The sequence below is a fragment of the Leucopleurus acutus genome (genome assembly GCF_964270905.1).
Source record: "Leucopleurus acutus genome assembly, chromosome: 1".
Classification (NCBI taxonomy): domain Eukaryota; kingdom Metazoa; phylum Chordata; class Mammalia; order Artiodactyla; family Delphinidae; genus Leucopleurus; species Leucopleurus acutus.
In genome coordinates, this window is record NC_139142.1 from 198,183,294 (window position 1) to 198,202,775 (window position 19,482).

Genomic DNA, 19,482 nt, shown 5'->3' on the forward strand with positions numbered 1-19,482 from the left:
TCTTAGGCTATATTTTCTTTCCAGCATGTGGGGTCTACCTGATTTTTTTTTTTTTTTTTTTTTGGTCACACTGCACGGCTTGTGGGATCCTAGTTCCCCGACTGGGGACCGAACCCAGGCCCTTGGCAGTGAAAGCGTGGAGTCCTAACCACTGGACCACCAGGGAATTCCCTACTTGATTTTTTTTAATCCCAGTGATAAGAGATTATTTTATTATTAAAAAACATGGTTAATGTAGATTTAGATGAACTTTTTTGCTTTTTTTCTTGGCTTATCACTTCCTCTCACATCTCAGACCTTTATCCTTAAATTATTACTTATTTCCTGAGGTACATCATTTGAAGTTCCTTTACTGGGGGTCTGTTTTGGTAATAAATGCTTAGATTTCATGTGTCTGCAAATGCATTTATTCCTTCATTCATAAGAGATCATTTAATATAATAGATAATTTATAATAGTGAATTAGAATAGATAATTCTATTTAAAAGTTATTCTCTCCAAGCCCTTTCCATTTTTATCTGACAAGTATTATTGCTGTTATATCAGCTCAAAGTAATTGTGCTTCCTTTGAAGTAACCTGTCTTTTTTTTTTTTCTGATGACTTGTAGCATCTTTTTCTCTGGTATTCTGTATTTTCCCTATGATCTATCTCAGTGTGAATTTCCTTTTTATTTTGTATGCTTGGAATTCCTCAGTAGAAGGGTATTTTTCATTGTTTCTGGAAAATCTCAGCCATTGTCTCTTCAAATATTGCTTCAGCCATATTTCCAGATTATTTACATTGTAAACTGTAAGTTGATATAGGTAGGATCTTAATACCTGCACTTCATACTTCCATCCGTTTGCATCTTTGAGCTGTAATTTCTTCAGTTCCATCTTCCTATTTACTTCTTCTCTCTCCAGTGGAATCAATCTGCTGCTTAGTCTATCAATTTGGTCTATAATATTAAGAACTATAGTTTTTATTTTTTCTTCTGTAAGTTCTATTTGGTTACTTTTCAAATCTCCTTGGTTAATTTTGATAATTTCTTTTTCCTTCAACATGCTTTCAGCTTCATCTTTAAAAAAAAATTAAGCATACAATGTTAACCTTGCACTTAATAAATCTAATTCCCACTGTCTTTTTATTCTGAGTGTACAGTGTGTTGGTTCTTCTGGCCCTCATTCATTATTTCCTTGTAAAATATTACTGTGATCGTAGATTCCTTGGGAATTATTACAAATCCTGGGTGGGAGGGTCTTTTCCTGGCCTTTTGTTAGTTTGCTATGTTTGTTTCTTATAGGCTGTCAGGGGGCATTACCAACCTGAGACTACTTTAAATTTTTAAAAATTAAAAGACAACTTTTACTGTGGTAAAATACACATAACATAAAATTTACCATCTTAGCCATTTTGAAATGTCAAGTTTGGTTGTGTTCAGTACATTCACGTTGTTGGGCAACTGATATGTAGAACTCTCTTCATTTGCACAACTGAAACTCTATAGCCACTGAACATCAACTCCCCATCCCCCCACCCCTGGCCCACGGCAACCGCCATTCGATTGTCTGTCTCTACGAATGTGACGACAGGTACGTCATACAAGTGGGATCATACCGTATTTATCTTTCTGTGACTGTTTAAGCATTTGAGGGTTTTAGAACCACACAGGTGCTATGAATTCTGGCCCCTAAACTCAGTCAGTGCAGGTTTGTGGTTAGAGATTCTCATGGAAGACTTTTTTCCCAACTGCCTCCCCTCCACCAGAAGACAAGACTGAGGAAGACATATAATCTCCCAAGACTCCTTCTGTGGGCCAGATTTGCACTGAGTCCACCCACATGGGTGTTGTTCTGGGTGAGAGGAGTACTCCCTTCATGTGCTGGCAGAGGCTATGTCTCTGATTTATTTCTATTCAGCCCCAGTTCTTTCTCACTTCGTCCTTTAAAACCCCCCAGGCATCAAAAAAACAAACAACCCAATTACAAAATGGGCAGAAGGCCTGAACAGACATTTTTCCAAAGAAGACATACAGATGGTCATGAAAAGATGCTCAGTGTTGTTAATCATCAGGAAAATGCAAATTAAAACCACAATGAGATCTCACCTCACACCTGTCAGAATGGCCACCATCAAAAAGAACACAAATAACAAATTCTGGTGAGGGTGTGGAGAAAAGGGATCCCTTGTGCGCTGTTGGCAGGAGTGTAAGTCGGTTCAGTCATGTGGAAAACAGTAGGGAGGTTTCTCAAAAAACTAAAAATAGAACTAGTATATGACCCAGCAATTTCACTCCTAGATACATATCCAAAAAAGCCAAAAACACTGATTCAAAAAGATACATGCACCGCAATGTTCACAGCAGCATCATTTATAATTGCCGAGATATGGAAGCAACCTAAGTGCCCATCAACAGGTAAATGGATAAAGAAGATGTGATGTCCAGACCTACTAGAGAATGGACTTGAGGACACAGGGAGGGGGAAGGGGAAGCCGGGACAAAGCGAGAGAGAGGCATGGACATGTATACACTACCAAATGTAAAACAGATAGCTAGTGGGAAGCAGCCGCGTAGCACAGGGAGATCAGCTCGGGGCTTTGTGACCACCTAGAGGGGTGGGATAGGGAGGGTGGGAGGGAGACGCAAGAGGGAGGAGATATGGGGACATATGTATATGTACAACTGATTCACTTTGTTATAAAGCAGAAAGTAACACACCATTGTAAAGCGATTATACTCCAATAAAGATGTAAAAAAAATTTAAAAATTAAAAAAAAAGAAGGTGTGATGTCTATAAACAATGGAATACTACTCAACTGTAAAAAAGAATGAAATTTTGCCATTTGCAACAACATGAATAGATTTGGAGGGTGTTATGCTAATGAAATAGACAGAGAAAGACAAGTACTGTATGATATCGGTTATATGTGGAACCTAAAAAATACAGCAAACTAGTGAATATAACAAAAGAGGAAAGAGACTCACAGATACAGAGAACAAACTAGTGGTTACCAGTGAGGAGAGGGAGCAGGGAGGGGCAAGACAGCAGAAGGGGATTAAGAGGTACAAACTACTATGTATAAAATAAATAAACCACAAGGATATATTGTACAACACAGGGAATATAGTCAATATTTTATAATAACTAAAAATGGAATATAAGCTTTAAAAATTGTGAATCACTATGCTGTATACCAGAAACTTACATAATATTGTATACCAATTATACCTCAATAAAAAAAAAAAAACATGCAAACGGCTGCTCTAGGTCACCCCTTACTCCTTATTTTCTCTGCTCTCTCTTTTGTTTCTGCCCCCTGAACAAGTCCTTTACTTTCCTACCAGCTTAGCCAGGCATTTAAAAATATGATACTTTGTCCCCTTTCATTTTATTCATTATTTTACATGTACTACGTTGGCAAGGTATCCTGTGAACGTTTAGCCTGCCCTACTGCGTGAACTGGCTTATACTAATTCTTAAAGAAGAATCTTTCTAACTCTATTTGTTTATACTTAGACATGTGGGTAAGGGAGAAAATGAGGCCTGGCATTAACAGAACATAATCTTTCATTGAAAATTGTGAAATAAACGTTAACTTCTACAACAGTAGGACTTCCTTGTTCATAAAATCAAACTCTATGTGTGTGTGTGTGTGTGTGTGTGTGTGTGTGTGTGTGTGTGTGTGTGTGTGTGTACTCCTTGCTCATAAAATCAAACCACATGTATAGGTACATAAAATGTATATACACATATGTATATGTACTTTCTTTTAAACAATAAAGCTACAGTATCTGAGATTCGTTGGCTGCCATTTCAATGCCTCCTTTTAAAATGGCCCAGGATGGAATGGCGAGCTTGAACTGACATCAGACAAACTCAGAGCATCCTAGAAAATCCTGAGACCAATTCTAGGACAGCCAGCCATTCTGTCCCTATATTATGGATTATTCAGGGGTCCAGGCCTGAAATACTATACCTAGAAGTATGAACATTTCAGAGGACAGGCAACTAGGGAAAATGGCCTTAGAAAAAGGAGTGCGTTTGGAAAAACAAACCAAATAAAGTAACAGAAAAAAAAATTCAGGGAGGCAGAGGCAGGCAACTTTAGCTTTTTGATGTGAGTGTTCACAGCAAGACAGTTGCCAGGCTGGCGTTTGACTAGGTCAGCCTTTCACAGACTCTCTGAGGTCTGCTGGGCTGCATACACAATCTGACCTGTACTGAAAGGGCAAGGACTTCAGCTTCTATAATGGGGACAAATCACAAAAGAACATGTATTTCATGCAACAAAATGCAATACAACACACAAAAAGAAGAGCATCCTGAAAACAAAGCCTCCCGGAAAACAACAGGAATTTTTAGGCTTGAAAGAGAAGGTTCTGAACCCACAGGCTGCTGTGACTGTGGGTAGCAAGGTAAGATGCTGGCTCTGTCCTGCAACTCTTTTTAGGACACTGGGCTTTCTAGCCGGACTGCCGCTCAGCCTGACTACCTGTAAAACTGTTCATTCGTCCCCCTAAAGGTAGGATTTCTGTCATTTGAGAATACAAAATATCTCCAGGTGTCCACAATCCATTGATGCAATTAAATTTTTTTTAAGTTTTTCTAATCTTTTTTTTTAAATTTAATTATTTGGTTGCACCGGGTCTTAGTTGTGACAGGTGGGCTCCTTAGTTGCGCCTCCAGGGCTCCTTAGTTGCAGCACGCGGGCTCCTTAGTTGTGGCATGTGAACTCTCAGTTGCGGCGTGCATGTGGGGTCTGGTTTCCTGACCAGGGATTGAACCCAGGCCCCCTGCATTGGGAGCATGGAGTCTTATCCACTGCGCCACCAGGGAAGTACCAACAATTAAATATTTTTAAAGATATATAAATCTTCACTAGCATTCATAATAAGGCATTTTACCTTAAAATACATGCACACACACATAAAACGACAACAAAACTGCTATGTTCCTATCCAAAAGAAGCAGTTGAGACCCTGAGAGGGAAGAGTTAAGGAATGGCCAGCACCTTAGGACACCTCTGAACCACACTGTTGTCATGTGACCACTTGTGACCTGCTTCAGGTCATTTGCCTGGAGAGCACAGCCTGACAAGATAAATCTGCTTCTGTGTCTGGGCCCCTCCCCTAACCATCTGTTCTCTTTAAGAAATACAGGCCTGTGGAAGTGCCTGTGGACTGCGGTGGATGTAACCCTGGGGAACATTGTAGGGGGCTGCCCTTGACAGTTACAGCCGCCCAAAGTCAACATTTGTCGAAAAATAACACCAGCACTTATGTGTTCCCGTTTGGGCTTTTAATCCACAAAGGCTTTATGTGTTTTAATCACGTATTAAAACTTGACTACCTGTTAAAACTCTAGCCACATTTCCAGGTGGCATATGATCACAGCACTGCCTCTGCCCCTGGTTTGATACAGGGTATATGGGATTGAAGAAGATAACCCATGGAGGGTCTTTTTGCCATCCGCCTCCAAGGAATTTTCTCTGCAATGTACTATAGAGTAGCTGTAGGTATTTTTATGACAGCCAAATTCTGTCATCACCAAGGCAAGTTGGGTAGAGCAACATGGCCGGAAGGTATTTGGGTACTATTTACTGATCAAACTCGGAGCCACTGGGACGGCCAAAGACAGGTGCTATGCCTCAATCTTTCTTCTACTTACCGATTTAACAAACCAAAGGGCTTTCATGGAAATCCAGGGCCTAGAGTTTGACTAGAGGCACAATGATAATTAAGTGCAGGAACATAGCACATCTCTCTCTTTGAAAACTTCTCCCTGTGGAAGGGAGAGGAACTTGACCCAAGGGTTTCTGAAAGAGGAGAAGGCAGATTGCAGTGGATGGGCTCTTTACCCCTGATTATTCAGGCCAAATTCGTCCACCTCCTTAAAGGACACAATTTAGATACATTTCTTTTCATGCTCTTAATTAGATAAAGTGAGTGAGTGGAAAATCACTTCATTTATTCATTCATTCAACAAATATTTGTTAAGTGCCTCATTACCATATATACCTGACACTAGGATGTAGCAGGGGACGAGACCCATTTTCTGCCTTCAGCATGCTTACTTCATTATAATTATGGTGTCTTTGTAAAGGCACCAAAATATAATCATCTGGTATCCTTTGAACTGTACAGTTTTAATTCCTGTGAATACTAGTGAATGAATGTGAAACCATCCAAAAACAATTCCAGGCAAAAGTCTGGCAAACTTAAAACTGACCAAAATATTTTTATATATTTAAATAGCATGGAGGTACTTTTTTTTTTTAAAAAAAAAAAAAAGAACAATTGGAATGTTTTGCGCATGAAATGGTTTATAACACTTAGAATCCTCTGCATACGGTGCTGTATTTCTTAACAGTTCATTGTTAGGATCTTGTGTATGCATGCATTATGGGCAAAATGCACAGCGTGTGGTGAGAGGAATGAGTACATCTTGTAGAGTATATACTTTGTACATGTTATATATAGTAAAGACAACTTACTTAGTCATATCAGTTCAGATCCAACTACGGAGTGAGAAATTAAAGACATTAATTCAGGCAACAAAGTAGGGGCCTGAGAAGCACGTGAGAATTGGTAAGAGAAAATATTTACTAGCAACAGTGCCCTTTTCTCATTTCCTAACTTCCACTGACATTTCTTCTGTTACCCGTATGGCATGAGACAGGAAGATGTAAGAAAAACGAGATGTTTTTAAACATGCAATCATGGCTACTGGCATAGAATTAGGTATGACTGTAGCTAAAGTTTACATAAAAGTCTACACTGCAACCCACAGAATGGGAGAAAATATTTGCAAATGAATCGACAGACAAGGGATTAATTTACAAAATATACAAACAGCTCATGATCAATATCAAAAACCAACCCAATCAAATATCAAAAAAAAAAACAATCAAACAATGGGTGAAAGATCTAAACAGACATTTCTTCAAAGAAGACACACAGGTAGCCAAGAGGCACATGAAAAGATGCTCAACGTCACTAATTATTAGAGAAATGCAAATCAAAACTACAATGAGGTATCACCTCACAATGGTCAGAATGGCCATCATCAAAAAAGCTACAAACAACAAATGCTGGAGAGGGTGTGGAGAAAGGGAACCCTCTTGCACTGTTGGTGGGAATGGAAATTGATACAACCGTTATGCAGAACAGTATGGACGTTCCTTAAAAAACTAAAAATAGAGCTACCATATGATCCAGCAATCCCACTTTTGGGCATATATCCAGAGAAAATCATAATTCGAAAAGATACATGCACTCCAATGTTCAATGCAGCATTATTCACCATAGCCAGGACACAGAAGCAACCTAAATGCCCATCGACAGAAGAATGGATAAAGAAGATGTGGTACACATATACAACGGAATAGTACTCAGCCATAGAAAGAATGAAATAATGCCACTTGTCGCAACATGGACGGACCTAGAGACTGTCTTACTGAGTGAAGTAAGTCAGACAGAGAAAGACAAATACCATATGATATCACTTACATGTGGAATCTAAAAAAATGGTACAAATGAACTTATTTACAAAACAGAAATAGAGTCACAAATGTGAAAAACAAACTTGTGGTTATGGGGGGAAGGGGGAGAGGGATAAATTGGGGTTGACATATACACACTACTGTATATAAAACAGATGACTAATAAGGACCTACTGTATAGCACAGGGAACTCTACTCGGGGCTCTATAATGACCTATATGGGAAAAGAATCTAAAAACGAGTGGATATATGTATATGTATAACTGATTCACTTTGCCGTATGGCAGAAACTAACACAACACTGTAAATCAATTATACTCCAATAAAAAAAATTTGTTTTTAAGTCTACATCGGTTTGTAGAGAGCACTCAGTGACAAAGAAACACAAACCTTGAACACATTTCTGTGTGATGTCGTGTGGTGACGTTGGCCACAGCCATTCTTTCATGAATGCAGTGCCTATTCTATGTCTGCCTGGGACAATGGAGAAAGAGGGAGTGCTGGGGTCACAGTGTCTGATTCTATTTCTGACACCAGCACTTACTTGCTAAGTGACCGTCAGCAAGTCTTGTAAGCCTCCAGTCTTTTGCTCGGCTGTCAAAAGGCATTAAGAAAAATTATTTTTTAACCCTTCATGTGTTAGGCAAATTTCCCCGATTATCGTTTACCATGGTTTTCCTTTCATTGCAAAACTTATTTTAAAAGAAATAGAAAATCCAGGCAAATACTGGACAAGCTGAAATGGAGCAAAACTACTTAATATACCTAAAAGTGCCGAATAAAATGCAATTAAGTTATGCTGGTAGTTGGTATGTGTTGAGTATCCTAAATCGCACTCTTTAACAGAGACACTTGGGCGAATCAGCCCAATGTCAAGAGCAAACGAAGGCACCAGTCCTGTATTCTCTCTGATACATTATACCCACCAAAAGCTTCCACAAGTAATTTTTTTCTTCTAGAGACATTTTTCACGACTCTGACACCATTCCCGTGAAATGTGACATTATAACAAAAAGGATTGCCATGTCCATGAGATTTATCTTCACTCTCCTCAATACCATCATTCCTTGAACTGTGTATCGCTTACATGAAAAACGCAACCTCTTTTGTGCTCTGTGGTAGCTGGAAAGTTCATATGGTAAAAAGCTCTTCCTAGGGTGGATAAACTGTGAAATCCATTTTAAAATGAGGTTTTAATTACATTTCGCAATTCAGAGCCAACTTCTGGTTTTGGTGTAATTTAAACAAGAGTTTTTTTCTCTTGCAGCCATCTGTTCCTCTTCCTCAAGCCTACACTTATGTCATAATATTGAAAATGTGACGTCATTCCCTCCTATGACATCATTAAACATGTCTGTACGATAAAGACCCAAGAAGAGAACTGAATCACGTGGGAGGAAGACGCCTGTTCAGATATAGATAATGAGGAATATGTAAAATAAATACATTGCAATCGGAATTATTTTTCTATTGCTTTTCATTCCCAGTTACTCCTACAGTTGAAAAGACTGTTCCATACAAGTAATGCTTTATCACAAAAAAATCCTCTAAAAAAGACAAAAGAATCTTTAAAATACCTACATATATGGGAATAAACTAGTATATTAATGTGAATGCACCATCTGAATTGATGGCTTTGAGTTTGTGTGAAACCAGAGTTCCTGGTAAATATTTAATTGAAATAATAAATTATACTTTCTAGCCATAGACGATGTTTAGGCCGTACATTAAAAACTTACTTCATTCTATTCAGTTTCTATTTTTGACATTAAAAAATAAATTAATTGAAATTCATCAATTAAGAATTTTTCAGATTTTGTAGGTAAGTTGCAACTGCCGTTAATGGTACAGAAATATACGTAGTGTCTTAAAATTATATTAACATTGAATTTATTAGGTTATAGTAATTTATACATTAATTTCTTTTAAACATTGTATTACAACTATTTTAAAAGTTATTTTAGGTTGTTACATCAACAATTCTAGGTGAGTTTAATAATTCTTTTAAGTGGTTGTTGAAGAACTCTCATAAAATTATAAAGAATCCCACATGACACTATCCGTACAAATACTCATTGGTTTTAAATTAAGAAATTCAGTGAAGAGGGAGACAGGACTTTTTTGGAGTTCTTTTGTGGTAAACAATTTTTATAATAATCAGTCATTGAAATTAAACATTGTTTTAAATAAATCGGTTATAGATAAGCATCTCCTTATTATCGTATTTTTAAGTTAAAAAAATTTTTTTTAATTACTTGGTCGAGTTCATAAGTTTTGGCACTGAAGATATTCTGTGCTTCTGTACGTGTCAGGCCCTGAGCTAGTCCAGTCTCAAAATACAGCGACACTCACAGCGCTTACCCTCCAGGCCCTGGAATTCACAGACTGGAGTACCTGATGAATTCCAACAAAGTCACTGCACAGTATAATGGAAAGTGCACTAGCCTAGGAGTTCCTGGAATTCCTGGGTTCTTGATCACTTAAAAGACCCAAGCTTTAGTTTCTTCATCTCTGCAATCGTGTTAATATGCAGCATCAGTATTTCACCAGTTCATTATGAGTTTCAGAACCTGCCCTTTCCATGCTCGTGGTAGCATTTAATGATGCCAACATCTAATGAACTGCCCGTGGCAGGCCCTTGATTCTCCTTCTACACTTCTGTCACCATGGAGACCGTGTCCCACCGCTTACTCTTCCTTCTTGCCCTATTCTGGTCAATGACAGTATTATTCGCCCAGATGTTAGTCTAAAGTCCCCTCCCCTCTGCAGCCCCACATGTTAAAACCTGTCTACCACACTAAGATCTCCAAATACAGCCCCTCTGATCTATTCCTCTGTTGTTCACTTAATTCAGGTCCTCATTGTCGCCTGAACTACTGTAATTGTCTCCAAACAGGAACCACCCCCTTAGCTTTGCTCCCTAATCTAGCCTCCAAATTGCCATCATTTGGATCTTTGCAAACACACATCTGATTACATCCCCCACCCCGATTTACGATCCTTCAGTGGTTCTGTGTCACCTTCAGCACAAAATCCAAACATCTTGGTCATCTGGTCCCCACCCATCTCTCCATCTCATCTCCCACCCTCTCTAGTGCATAGGCAGAATCTGGGCTAAAGCCACACTGCCCGTGACTTTGAGTAACCTATTTCCAACCTAGTCCGTCTGGTAGAAATACCCTATTCTCTGCTCTACTAGGCAGAGTCTTTCTTCAATAGACAACTCATCAGAGATTTTGTTCTCTATGAAGCTTTTCCTGGATGAGCCAAGCAGTGTTTGATATCTCCTTCTTTGTGTCAACCCAGTTCCTAGTAGTACTTTCTTAGACTTGGTAAGGTCTGAAAAGCCATTCTGTGTTTCCATGTCTCTTTTCCCTAATAGACACTGATCTTCTTGAAGGATGAGACCCTGTATTATTTGTCTTTTTTTCCCCAGCTCATACTTCATAGTAAGTAGATGATCAACAACTTCTTATTAGATGGGTGGGTGGGTGGGTGGATGGATGGATGGATGGATGGATGGATGGATGGATAGATGCGTCTCCCCTCATGCACTTTAGCTCTGATAAATTCCAGCCTTATCTTCTAGAAATGACAAGCTCTTTTACCTCTCAATAGGTGTCCTCCTGGATCATCCATCCGTCACCGGACACTCAAACCCCACCAACCTACATCTGAATAGTTTTCTTCAAGACTCAACTCAAAGGAGTCACCTCTTTCATTATTCTTTCATAATACTTTGTATGTATTTGTACTATAAAAAGCTTTCAGCACATTTAATTGTAATTATTAATTTAGATATCTATCTCCTTCCCTAGACTTTCAGTTCTTTGAGACAGCAGCTTAAATTTCTTATTCATAAGAGTATCCCCAGCACAAAGGCTAGCACGGGGTAGGTGATAGCACAAGACAGTAAATGTTGGCTGCATTAATTCATGAAGGTGTGCTTGAATGTATGAGATGAAATCATGTATTTGCGAGTATCTTGAAACTGTAAAAACCAAGACAAACGTTAGGTAATGTCATCATCTTGATTACACCACGTGTTATATCCTTTCCTCTGCTTCTTAGTTCTCGCTTCCCAGAGAGCGCAAAGCTCCTTGTCTAAATTATCTCTTCACACAGACTTCCTTGTTCCCACTCAGAGTGCATTTTGACATTAAACTACACCCCTCAGCTCTTGGATCAGATCTAGAATATAAAGAGGTTTGAAAAACAGAATCAACTTTCTTGCGTTTTAATACTGGCCTTAAAACATGTACGTACGTGATAACCATATTCTGAAAATGAAGATAGCCAAATGGCATCAGAGAACCATTTTCTTAGTTAATAGCAATATATGTGTCATAAATATAAGCCCGTTCCTTACATAGAGAGAATCTGTTTACTGGTTGAAGAGCAAAAGTGTCAAACATGCAACAAAAGAAATGATATAGTATGAATAACAAGAACAAATACTTGATTCGAGCACCTCATCTTCCTCTTGGGAAATCTCAGGACATTTTACAAATGACATTGCAATCAACTTCATTCACCTGGAAGAAGGGACTTTCTCCAGTGTGAAATGCAGTAGCTCTTCTGCATCTCAGAGTCACCTCATTGACTATTTAGGGCAAGAGGTGAAAGATATATACCTTAAAGGCTGGGGAAGACTGGAATAAGAGAGAATATAATTATTCATGGATATAGAATATGGAATGAGGAAAACTGGCTGCGGTTGACACCTTCGCTCTTATAAGAAGTGCTGTGAGATCATTGAGGGGCAGGACCTCCGTTTAATCCTCTTCTGACAGACGTCAGGCAGAGTACATTTTCCCCTGGTACCATTTTGACATCTGGGGTCAATCCTTTCTCCAAGTGAAAAAAAATTCACATGCATAAATGCAACTTCAGTAGCACCTTGACAATCCCTGGAAGTCATCCAGCTGAATGTCAGTTTAATGTAGTTAAGTCACCTTGTTAGACATTCACGGTGCAAGGCGAGATGCTTTTGTGATGGGGTGTATTTCTCCATAGGTAAGTGCTGACGTAAGGAATGGAGCAGCTGAGGCGGGTGAATGCTGTCATCACAAAAGGGGCAGCCGGGTCTAAGAACATGGCTTCTGAAGATGAACGCAATTTGCATTTATTCACCACCTCCTCCTTTGGGAAGTTGAGACTTACAAGCTTTTCTGAGACTTAGTTTCCTCATCTATAAAATGGGGATGATCATACTTTTCTCATGTGGTTTTTGTAAAGATTAAATGAGAAAGGGCCGTTTATTTTGCCTGAGGATTATTGTTTCATTTTCTTGCTTCACCTACTTCTCCATCCTACCGCCTCATTAATATCTAATACCAAACTCATTTTATTTTCAGGGCTGTCTTCTGAAAAGTATGTCTGATCATTGACCTACTTTTTCCCATGGATTTTATACTATGTTTCCTCCTTCAATAGGGAGAATTTAAGTGTACTCATATCTTAGTTGCCTTCACACTAATGTTCAGTTATCTAGGGTGTGTCACATCATCAACTGTCACTAATAATAATAATATGTATGTATGTATGTACATACCTGTATGTATGTGTACGTATGTATGTATGTGTGTGTGTGTGTATATTTATCCTGGCTTTCTAATGACAGCAAATCTGTCTGCCTCCTTTTTAAACAGCATTCTCCTGATGGTCAAAATCAGCTTAACTGCTTCTTTTCTGAAATCTTCTCGCCTACATATGACTGTGAAATTTTTAAGAGTGTTTTACAGAGGGACCATTTCCCTCAGAGACACACTCCTTTCTACGTGCTGTTCTACAGGGTAAGAATTCCCAGGGATTACATTTGAAACTTCCACGTGTAGATGAATCTTACTGAACATGTTCGTCTTCCTCTAGAAGGTGATCCCTACCTATGGTACCATTCTTCCGATAACATTTCCAGTACAGGCAGGATTTATATATAATTGACGTCTGGAGATCTAGATGCCTACGTTCCCCAGCCCACTCTGAGATGAGGTTTTTGGAAGACCACATCCATGAAGATCACCTAGGGCCTCGTGGGCCACTGCTAAGGCCCTGGCCTTTTCTCGGAGGGAAATGGGGAGCTATTGGTGGGTTGTGAGTGGAGGAGAGACCTGATCTGACTTAGGTGTGTAGATAGATTTTGGTTGCTGTATTGGAATAGACTGTAACAGAGGAAAGGTAGAGAAGTAGGGAGAGTACTTGGGAATCTATTGCAGGGATCCTGCAAGAGAAGATGGTGTTTTGGACGAGGAGGGTAGCAGGGGAGGTGGTGATGTATTTGGATTCTGGTCCTATTTTGAAAGTCAAACCAAAAGTCTATCTTGATGGGCTAGATGTAGAGTGATTCAGAGGAAGAAAGAGGACAAAGCTCCAGGATTTGGGGCCTGAGCACTGGATGGATGGAGTTGCCATCAACTTAGTTGGAGCAGCTGGTTTGGGGCAGGACATGAGGGGTTTAGTTCAAGGCATGTTAAGCTTGAGTTGCCTATTAGACAACCAAGTAGAGATGGCAAGCAACTAGGCATGCAGGTCTGAACTTCAGGACAGAGGACCTCATTATAGAAGACCCTTAATATGTGCCACTTAGTATTTGTAAGAGGCTTAGAGCAACATAAGGCTCCTAGTAAGAAAGTAAGCAGTGGTCACAATGGATATAGTTCCTTCTCCTCCTCTGACCATATTATTAGAAATATCCAAAATACCTGTAATGGTCAAATCCTGTCTATTATACGTCGTTATGCTTTGAGCTACTGATTGAAGACCTCCACAAACTAAGCCTTTCTTACTTTTTTGGATAACTTGCATTTTTCAAATGCAGTTTTTGAGGGTACTGCGGGGAGGGAACTACATTTCAAAATAAAAATTAAAACACACAGTGTGCACACAAAGTCAACGTAATTCTGGAAAATGTCCTTTGAGGATAAAATATGTAGCACTGGGACTTCCCTGGTGGCACAGTGGTTAAGAAGCACCTGCCAATGCAGGGGACACGGGTTCGATCCCTGGTCTGGGAAGGTCCCACATACCGCGGAGCAACTAAGCCCGTGCGCCACAACTACTGAGCCTGCGCTCTAGAGCCCACGAGCCACAACTACTGAAGCCCGCGCACCCTAGAGCCCATGCTCTGCAACAAAGAGAAGCCACCGCAATGAGAAGCCCGCGCACCTCAACGAAGAGTAGCTCCCCCCTCGCCACAACTAGAGAAAGCCCGCGCGCAGCAGCGAAGACCCAACACAGACAAAAATAATAAAAAATTTTAGAAAAGGAAAAAAATACTAAACTTATCTCTTCCCCCTTATGTTATTTTAATTGTGTATATTTCATTTTTAAGCATGGTTCTTTGGGGAAAACAGAATATGTTTACTATAGTAAAACACATATTCTTTTAGCCTAGTAATTTTGGAAGCAAAAATGGTCTCCATGGTAAGAAGATAGAAAAGGAGTGGTATTAATAGAAGGTAGCACAGAGCTAATGTGCATTTTATAGCATAAAGGAAAGACGTTTTTAGCCTCCCTGCCTTAAACAACAGCGTGAACTCTAAGTTACGCTACACGGGTGAACAGAATAAAAACGAGCCAGCTACGATATGATGGCTGAGTGAAGGTCGAGACCAACTCTCCGGCAGCAGCCCAGGACAGCAGAGCCCTCTCACACTCGGACACAGAGGCTTAATTGGTCCTCCTAGGGTTTGGAAGAGAGGCTTTGAAAATACTTCTGACCCCTTAGAAGCAGATTTATAGGCATACAATAGTGCTTTAATCCTTGCATCCTGGCATTGCCAAAGTAATAGGATATCAGAATGGATAAAACCCTAATAAGACAAGGATTATCTGACGTTGCAACTCTCCTCCAAGCCCAGCTTGGATCCCAAACAATCACTTCCTTCCTCTAGGTCCTTAACTCCCTTCACACAATGTTTAATGAGGTGTATTTTTTCCTTCACATTTTTTCCATATTGCCTCCTGGTAGGATTTTTTCTTTCTTTCTTTCCTGTTTCTCTCTGTGCTTGAATCTCTACGATGGCATTTTGGGAGTTAATTTTAGGCCTCCTTTTTACTTGTTAGAGTCTCAATTTCTTGAGATAATCTACTCGTTCCAGACTCAACTCTTCTGTCTGTAGCCTGCACTCATCCTATATTTTTCTCCTTTCCCATTCATTTACACAGTCTTACAAAGAGCGATATTTTTACTATGATCTCTACTGAAGTGAGAAGATAGCCGTAAAATTATCATAAAATAATAAATTCTGTTTAAAAAATAAACACACCAGAACATAAATATCTGTAGGAGTATTGCCCCTCCTTTTTCTAAAAAAAATCGCAGTGATATTCACATATGCTTTGGAATTAATTTTAGAACAGATCCTCACAAGAAAATCACCCTGTTACCTTACCTTGGCTTCCTGTTTTATCCAGATCAGTGTTACTCACCTAATTCTCCAGTCCTGATGCCAAATTTCCTCTGATAGTTTCCACAGTTCACAGCAGTCCCACTAAGGATTTTCAAAGGAATACGGAGCATATCCTGAAGACAATTCTGAAAAAGAATTACAAAATTGCTTCGGAGATGGCAGCATAATTAAAATGTCTATAGTTCCCAAGTCCTTGAGATGGGAAAACTCCCTTTTGGATGGGAATTCTCCCTAATTTCCGGTAACAAATTGAACTATTTTATAGTCACATCATAAAAGCCAACTTAAAAGTTCTTTTACTTGATTTCAACTACATTCCAGTACATGGTGTGCTTAAAACTTTGAATCTGTATATGTGAAAAATACGCTCTTGTTTTTTTGTTTGTTTTTGGCCACACCACGTGGCATGTGGGATCTTAGCTCCCCGACCGACCAGGGATCAAATTGGCGTCCCTGCATTTGGAAGCTTGGAGTCTTAACCCCCGGGCCACCAGGGAAGTACCTGGAAAATATGCTCTTAAGAGTTACAATATGGGGCTTCCCTGGTGGCGCAGTGGTTGAGAGTCAGCCTGCCGATTCAGGGGACGCGGGTTCGTGCCCTGGTCCGGGAAGATCCCACATGCCGCGGAGCGGCTGGGCCCGTGAGCCATGGCCGGCCGCTGAGCCTGCGAGTCCAGAGCCTGTGCTCCGCAACGGGAGGGGCCACAACAGTGAGGGGCCCGCGTACCGTACACAAACAAACAAACGAAGAGTAACAATATGTCTGTCTTATTGTCTCTAGGACTCTCCTTGACAAGAGGGAACTACTGGAGTTGGCTCAACTTGGCTGTTACTTGGAATATGATCTCTTTGGTTCTGAACTTTTCCATTATCAGTTCAACCCGGATGCCCAATGATAATAAAAGAATTGAAAGGTAAACATGATGAAATCTCTCATGGTATTTCCTTTTACCATTTCTTTTGGATTTTCTTATCTGGGTGGGTATTAGCAAAGATTCAGAAAACAGTAAGCAGGCAGAAACAGGGACTTGCAGAGAAAAATATACCAATGCTGTTTCAGGAAGGCAAATCTCTATATATTATTTTGAGGAGAAAATGAATCAGCCTAAGTAGGCAGAAGCTTCGCAAAGCCTTAGTTCAGCGCAGATGGGCAGCTGATAGGAAATACAGGCAATACTCAATCTCTGCTCTGACAATAAAAGAACAGAAGACATTTCCCTCTTTTTTACTCTTAACGAAGTAAGCTGTTTCTGTCTCAGGTTGGCCACACCTGAGGTCCTAACCTCCTATAATTAATTTTTGAAATGCTTTACTTAAAATATTCACTGACGAGGTGACTGCAACGTACAGGCTATAAGTATAATGTCTAAAGGTCAAACATTACATAAAATCCAACCTCTCAAAATTGTCCAATATTTTGGGGGTGAAAGCAAATAATTGTACAAGTCATTCTCTGCAACCAAGTGGAAAATTTCCGGAGTCAAGGCTGGATGCTACCTGGTTTGTCTTGGTTACATGGTGATATGAAGACTGAATGCACCAAGTGCATTGGAATGTGGGAGGAGAAATAGATTTGGGATTGACAGGATGACTTTATCTTGGGAATATCCTGTTGCTATCTGGTGGGGCCCTGGGATAAGGGTGTGAAGCTCAGGACAGAGACTTGGACATAAATCTAGACATTGTTGGCTTGCATGTGACAGCTGGAAGCGTGGGAATGAATGAGATCACTCAGAGAAGAGAATGAGGACAGAGCTCTGGTGACCACCAACACTTAAGGGATGAACTCAGGAACAGACCCTCAGAGACAGGTTGAGAAATTTTCAAAGCGTTAAGAATATCAGAGAAATGCATTTTTATGAAAGTTGTTGGAGAAGAATACTTAAAGCAGAAGGGCTTGAACACTTCTAATATGTGGCAGATATCAAGTGAGATAAAGACTGAAAAGTATCCATTGGATTTCACAATCAGGAAGTTGTTTGTTTTTTTTTAATTTTATTTTTGGCTGTGTTGGGTCTTCGTTGCTGCACACGGGCTTTCTCTAGTTGCTGCGAGCGGGGGCTACTCTTTCTTGTGGTGCGCGGGCTTCTCATTGCGGTGGCTTCTCTTGTTGCGAAGCACAGGCTCTAGGCACGCAGGCTTCAGTAGTTGTGGCTCGTGGGCTCTAGAGCGTAGGCTCAGTAGTTGTGGCACACGGGCTTAGTTGCTTGGTGGCACGTGGGATCTTCCTGGACCAGGGCTCGAACCCGTGTCCCCTGCATTGGCAGATGGATTCTTAACCACTGCGCCACCAGGGAAGCCCAGGAAGTTTTTATTTCAGTCAATAAGTGCCGTCTTGGCAGAAAAGGCTTGAGGAACGAGTAGAAGGGGACGAAGAGGACAGAGGCTACTCTTTCAAGAAGCTTGATAGTAAAGGGAAGCAGGGCTGGAGCGCTGGAGCTAGAAGTCCAGACAGGACCAAAGGAAGGTTTTGTTAGGAGACAGAGAGAATGAATCCAGGGAAGTGGTGCCTAATCTACAGGGTTATTATAGAATTTATATGAAATAAAATATGCGGTGTTTAGCTGAGTGTCTGGGGTAGACTATGGAAGTGGTCCGTCAATGTTAACCGAAAAAAAATCTGGACAGGTAAGAGATACAGAGGAAGGCTGCTAAGGAGACAAAGAGATGGAATCTGGGCAGCAAATAGGAAGTTGGTTGAAAGGAGGTATACTTTCTCCATGGAAACGAAAGCAGGTGAGGCAGGTAATGGAGTGAGCGCAGAACGGTGTTTTGGTGAGAGGAACAGGAAACTGAGGACAGATGGTCCCGTGTGATCTCTAGGGCGCCTGTGAAGGAGACATGGTCATCTCCTGAGAAGGAAGGAATGGATTTAGGGCAGGACCTTGTAGAGGAGGATGAAGGCTGGGAGTGGATGGTGAATGAATGAGAGATACTGTTGTGTGGAAGACCCAGTGGAGGCCAGAGATCATGACTGCATGACTGTCCACTGGCACCAATGTCCATGATTTGGTGATTATTTTCCTAAAAAATGTTTTGTGTTTTGGTAGTAGGACCAAAGAAATTTTGTGAATAGAAGTAGAAGATGGAGACAGAGAGCTTGAGGGTTGGAATTCTGTCTGAAAAACGTGGTTGATATTGGGGGGACCACGGAGGGGTTGAGACGAGGGTCACGAGGTCCAAGCTGGAGGGAAGAAAGTGTAGAGAGAGATGGAGAGATGTCCAGGAATAACATGGCAGGGGAAAATCCCTGGATGCTTGAAGCAAATGGGTGAATACAGATAGTGGAAGAAGGGGAGCAAAAAAGTAGAAGGATGGAACTCCTGGTCAGAGTGGGGAAAGGAAGGTTGAGTGGAAGTCGTTCTCCATGGCGACACGGAGCAGAACAGGGTTCTGACTGTAGAAAACTGGTTGGAATGGGAGTAAAAGCCAAACTGGAGCAGAGAAGTGATGTCCAGAAACTGTGGGGCTCAAGCAGCAGGAGTTGAACACATGTACATTGGGTTTGATGGGGAGGTCTTGAGCCAGCGGCCACAGCTCAGACAGCCTTAGGGTCTTTCCCCCGGGAAGTCTGTCTTTACATGTATG

The 19,482-nt window shown here is 40.5% G+C and overlaps 1 protein-coding gene across 1 annotated transcript in view; it reads left to right on the forward strand.

Moving 5' to 3' along the window:
* The window catches only part of PTER (phosphotriesterase related), a gene marked incomplete at both ends in the record, with an annotated part of 28,688 nt that overhangs the window by 5,319 nt on the left and 3,887 nt on the right, over positions 1-19,482 (forward strand). Inside the window, 2 exon segments of the mRNA XM_082845124.1 lie at positions 16,676-16,780; positions 16,782-16,808. Of these exon segments, the coding sequence (XP_082701250.1) occupies positions 16,676-16,780; positions 16,782-16,808 (132 nt within the window).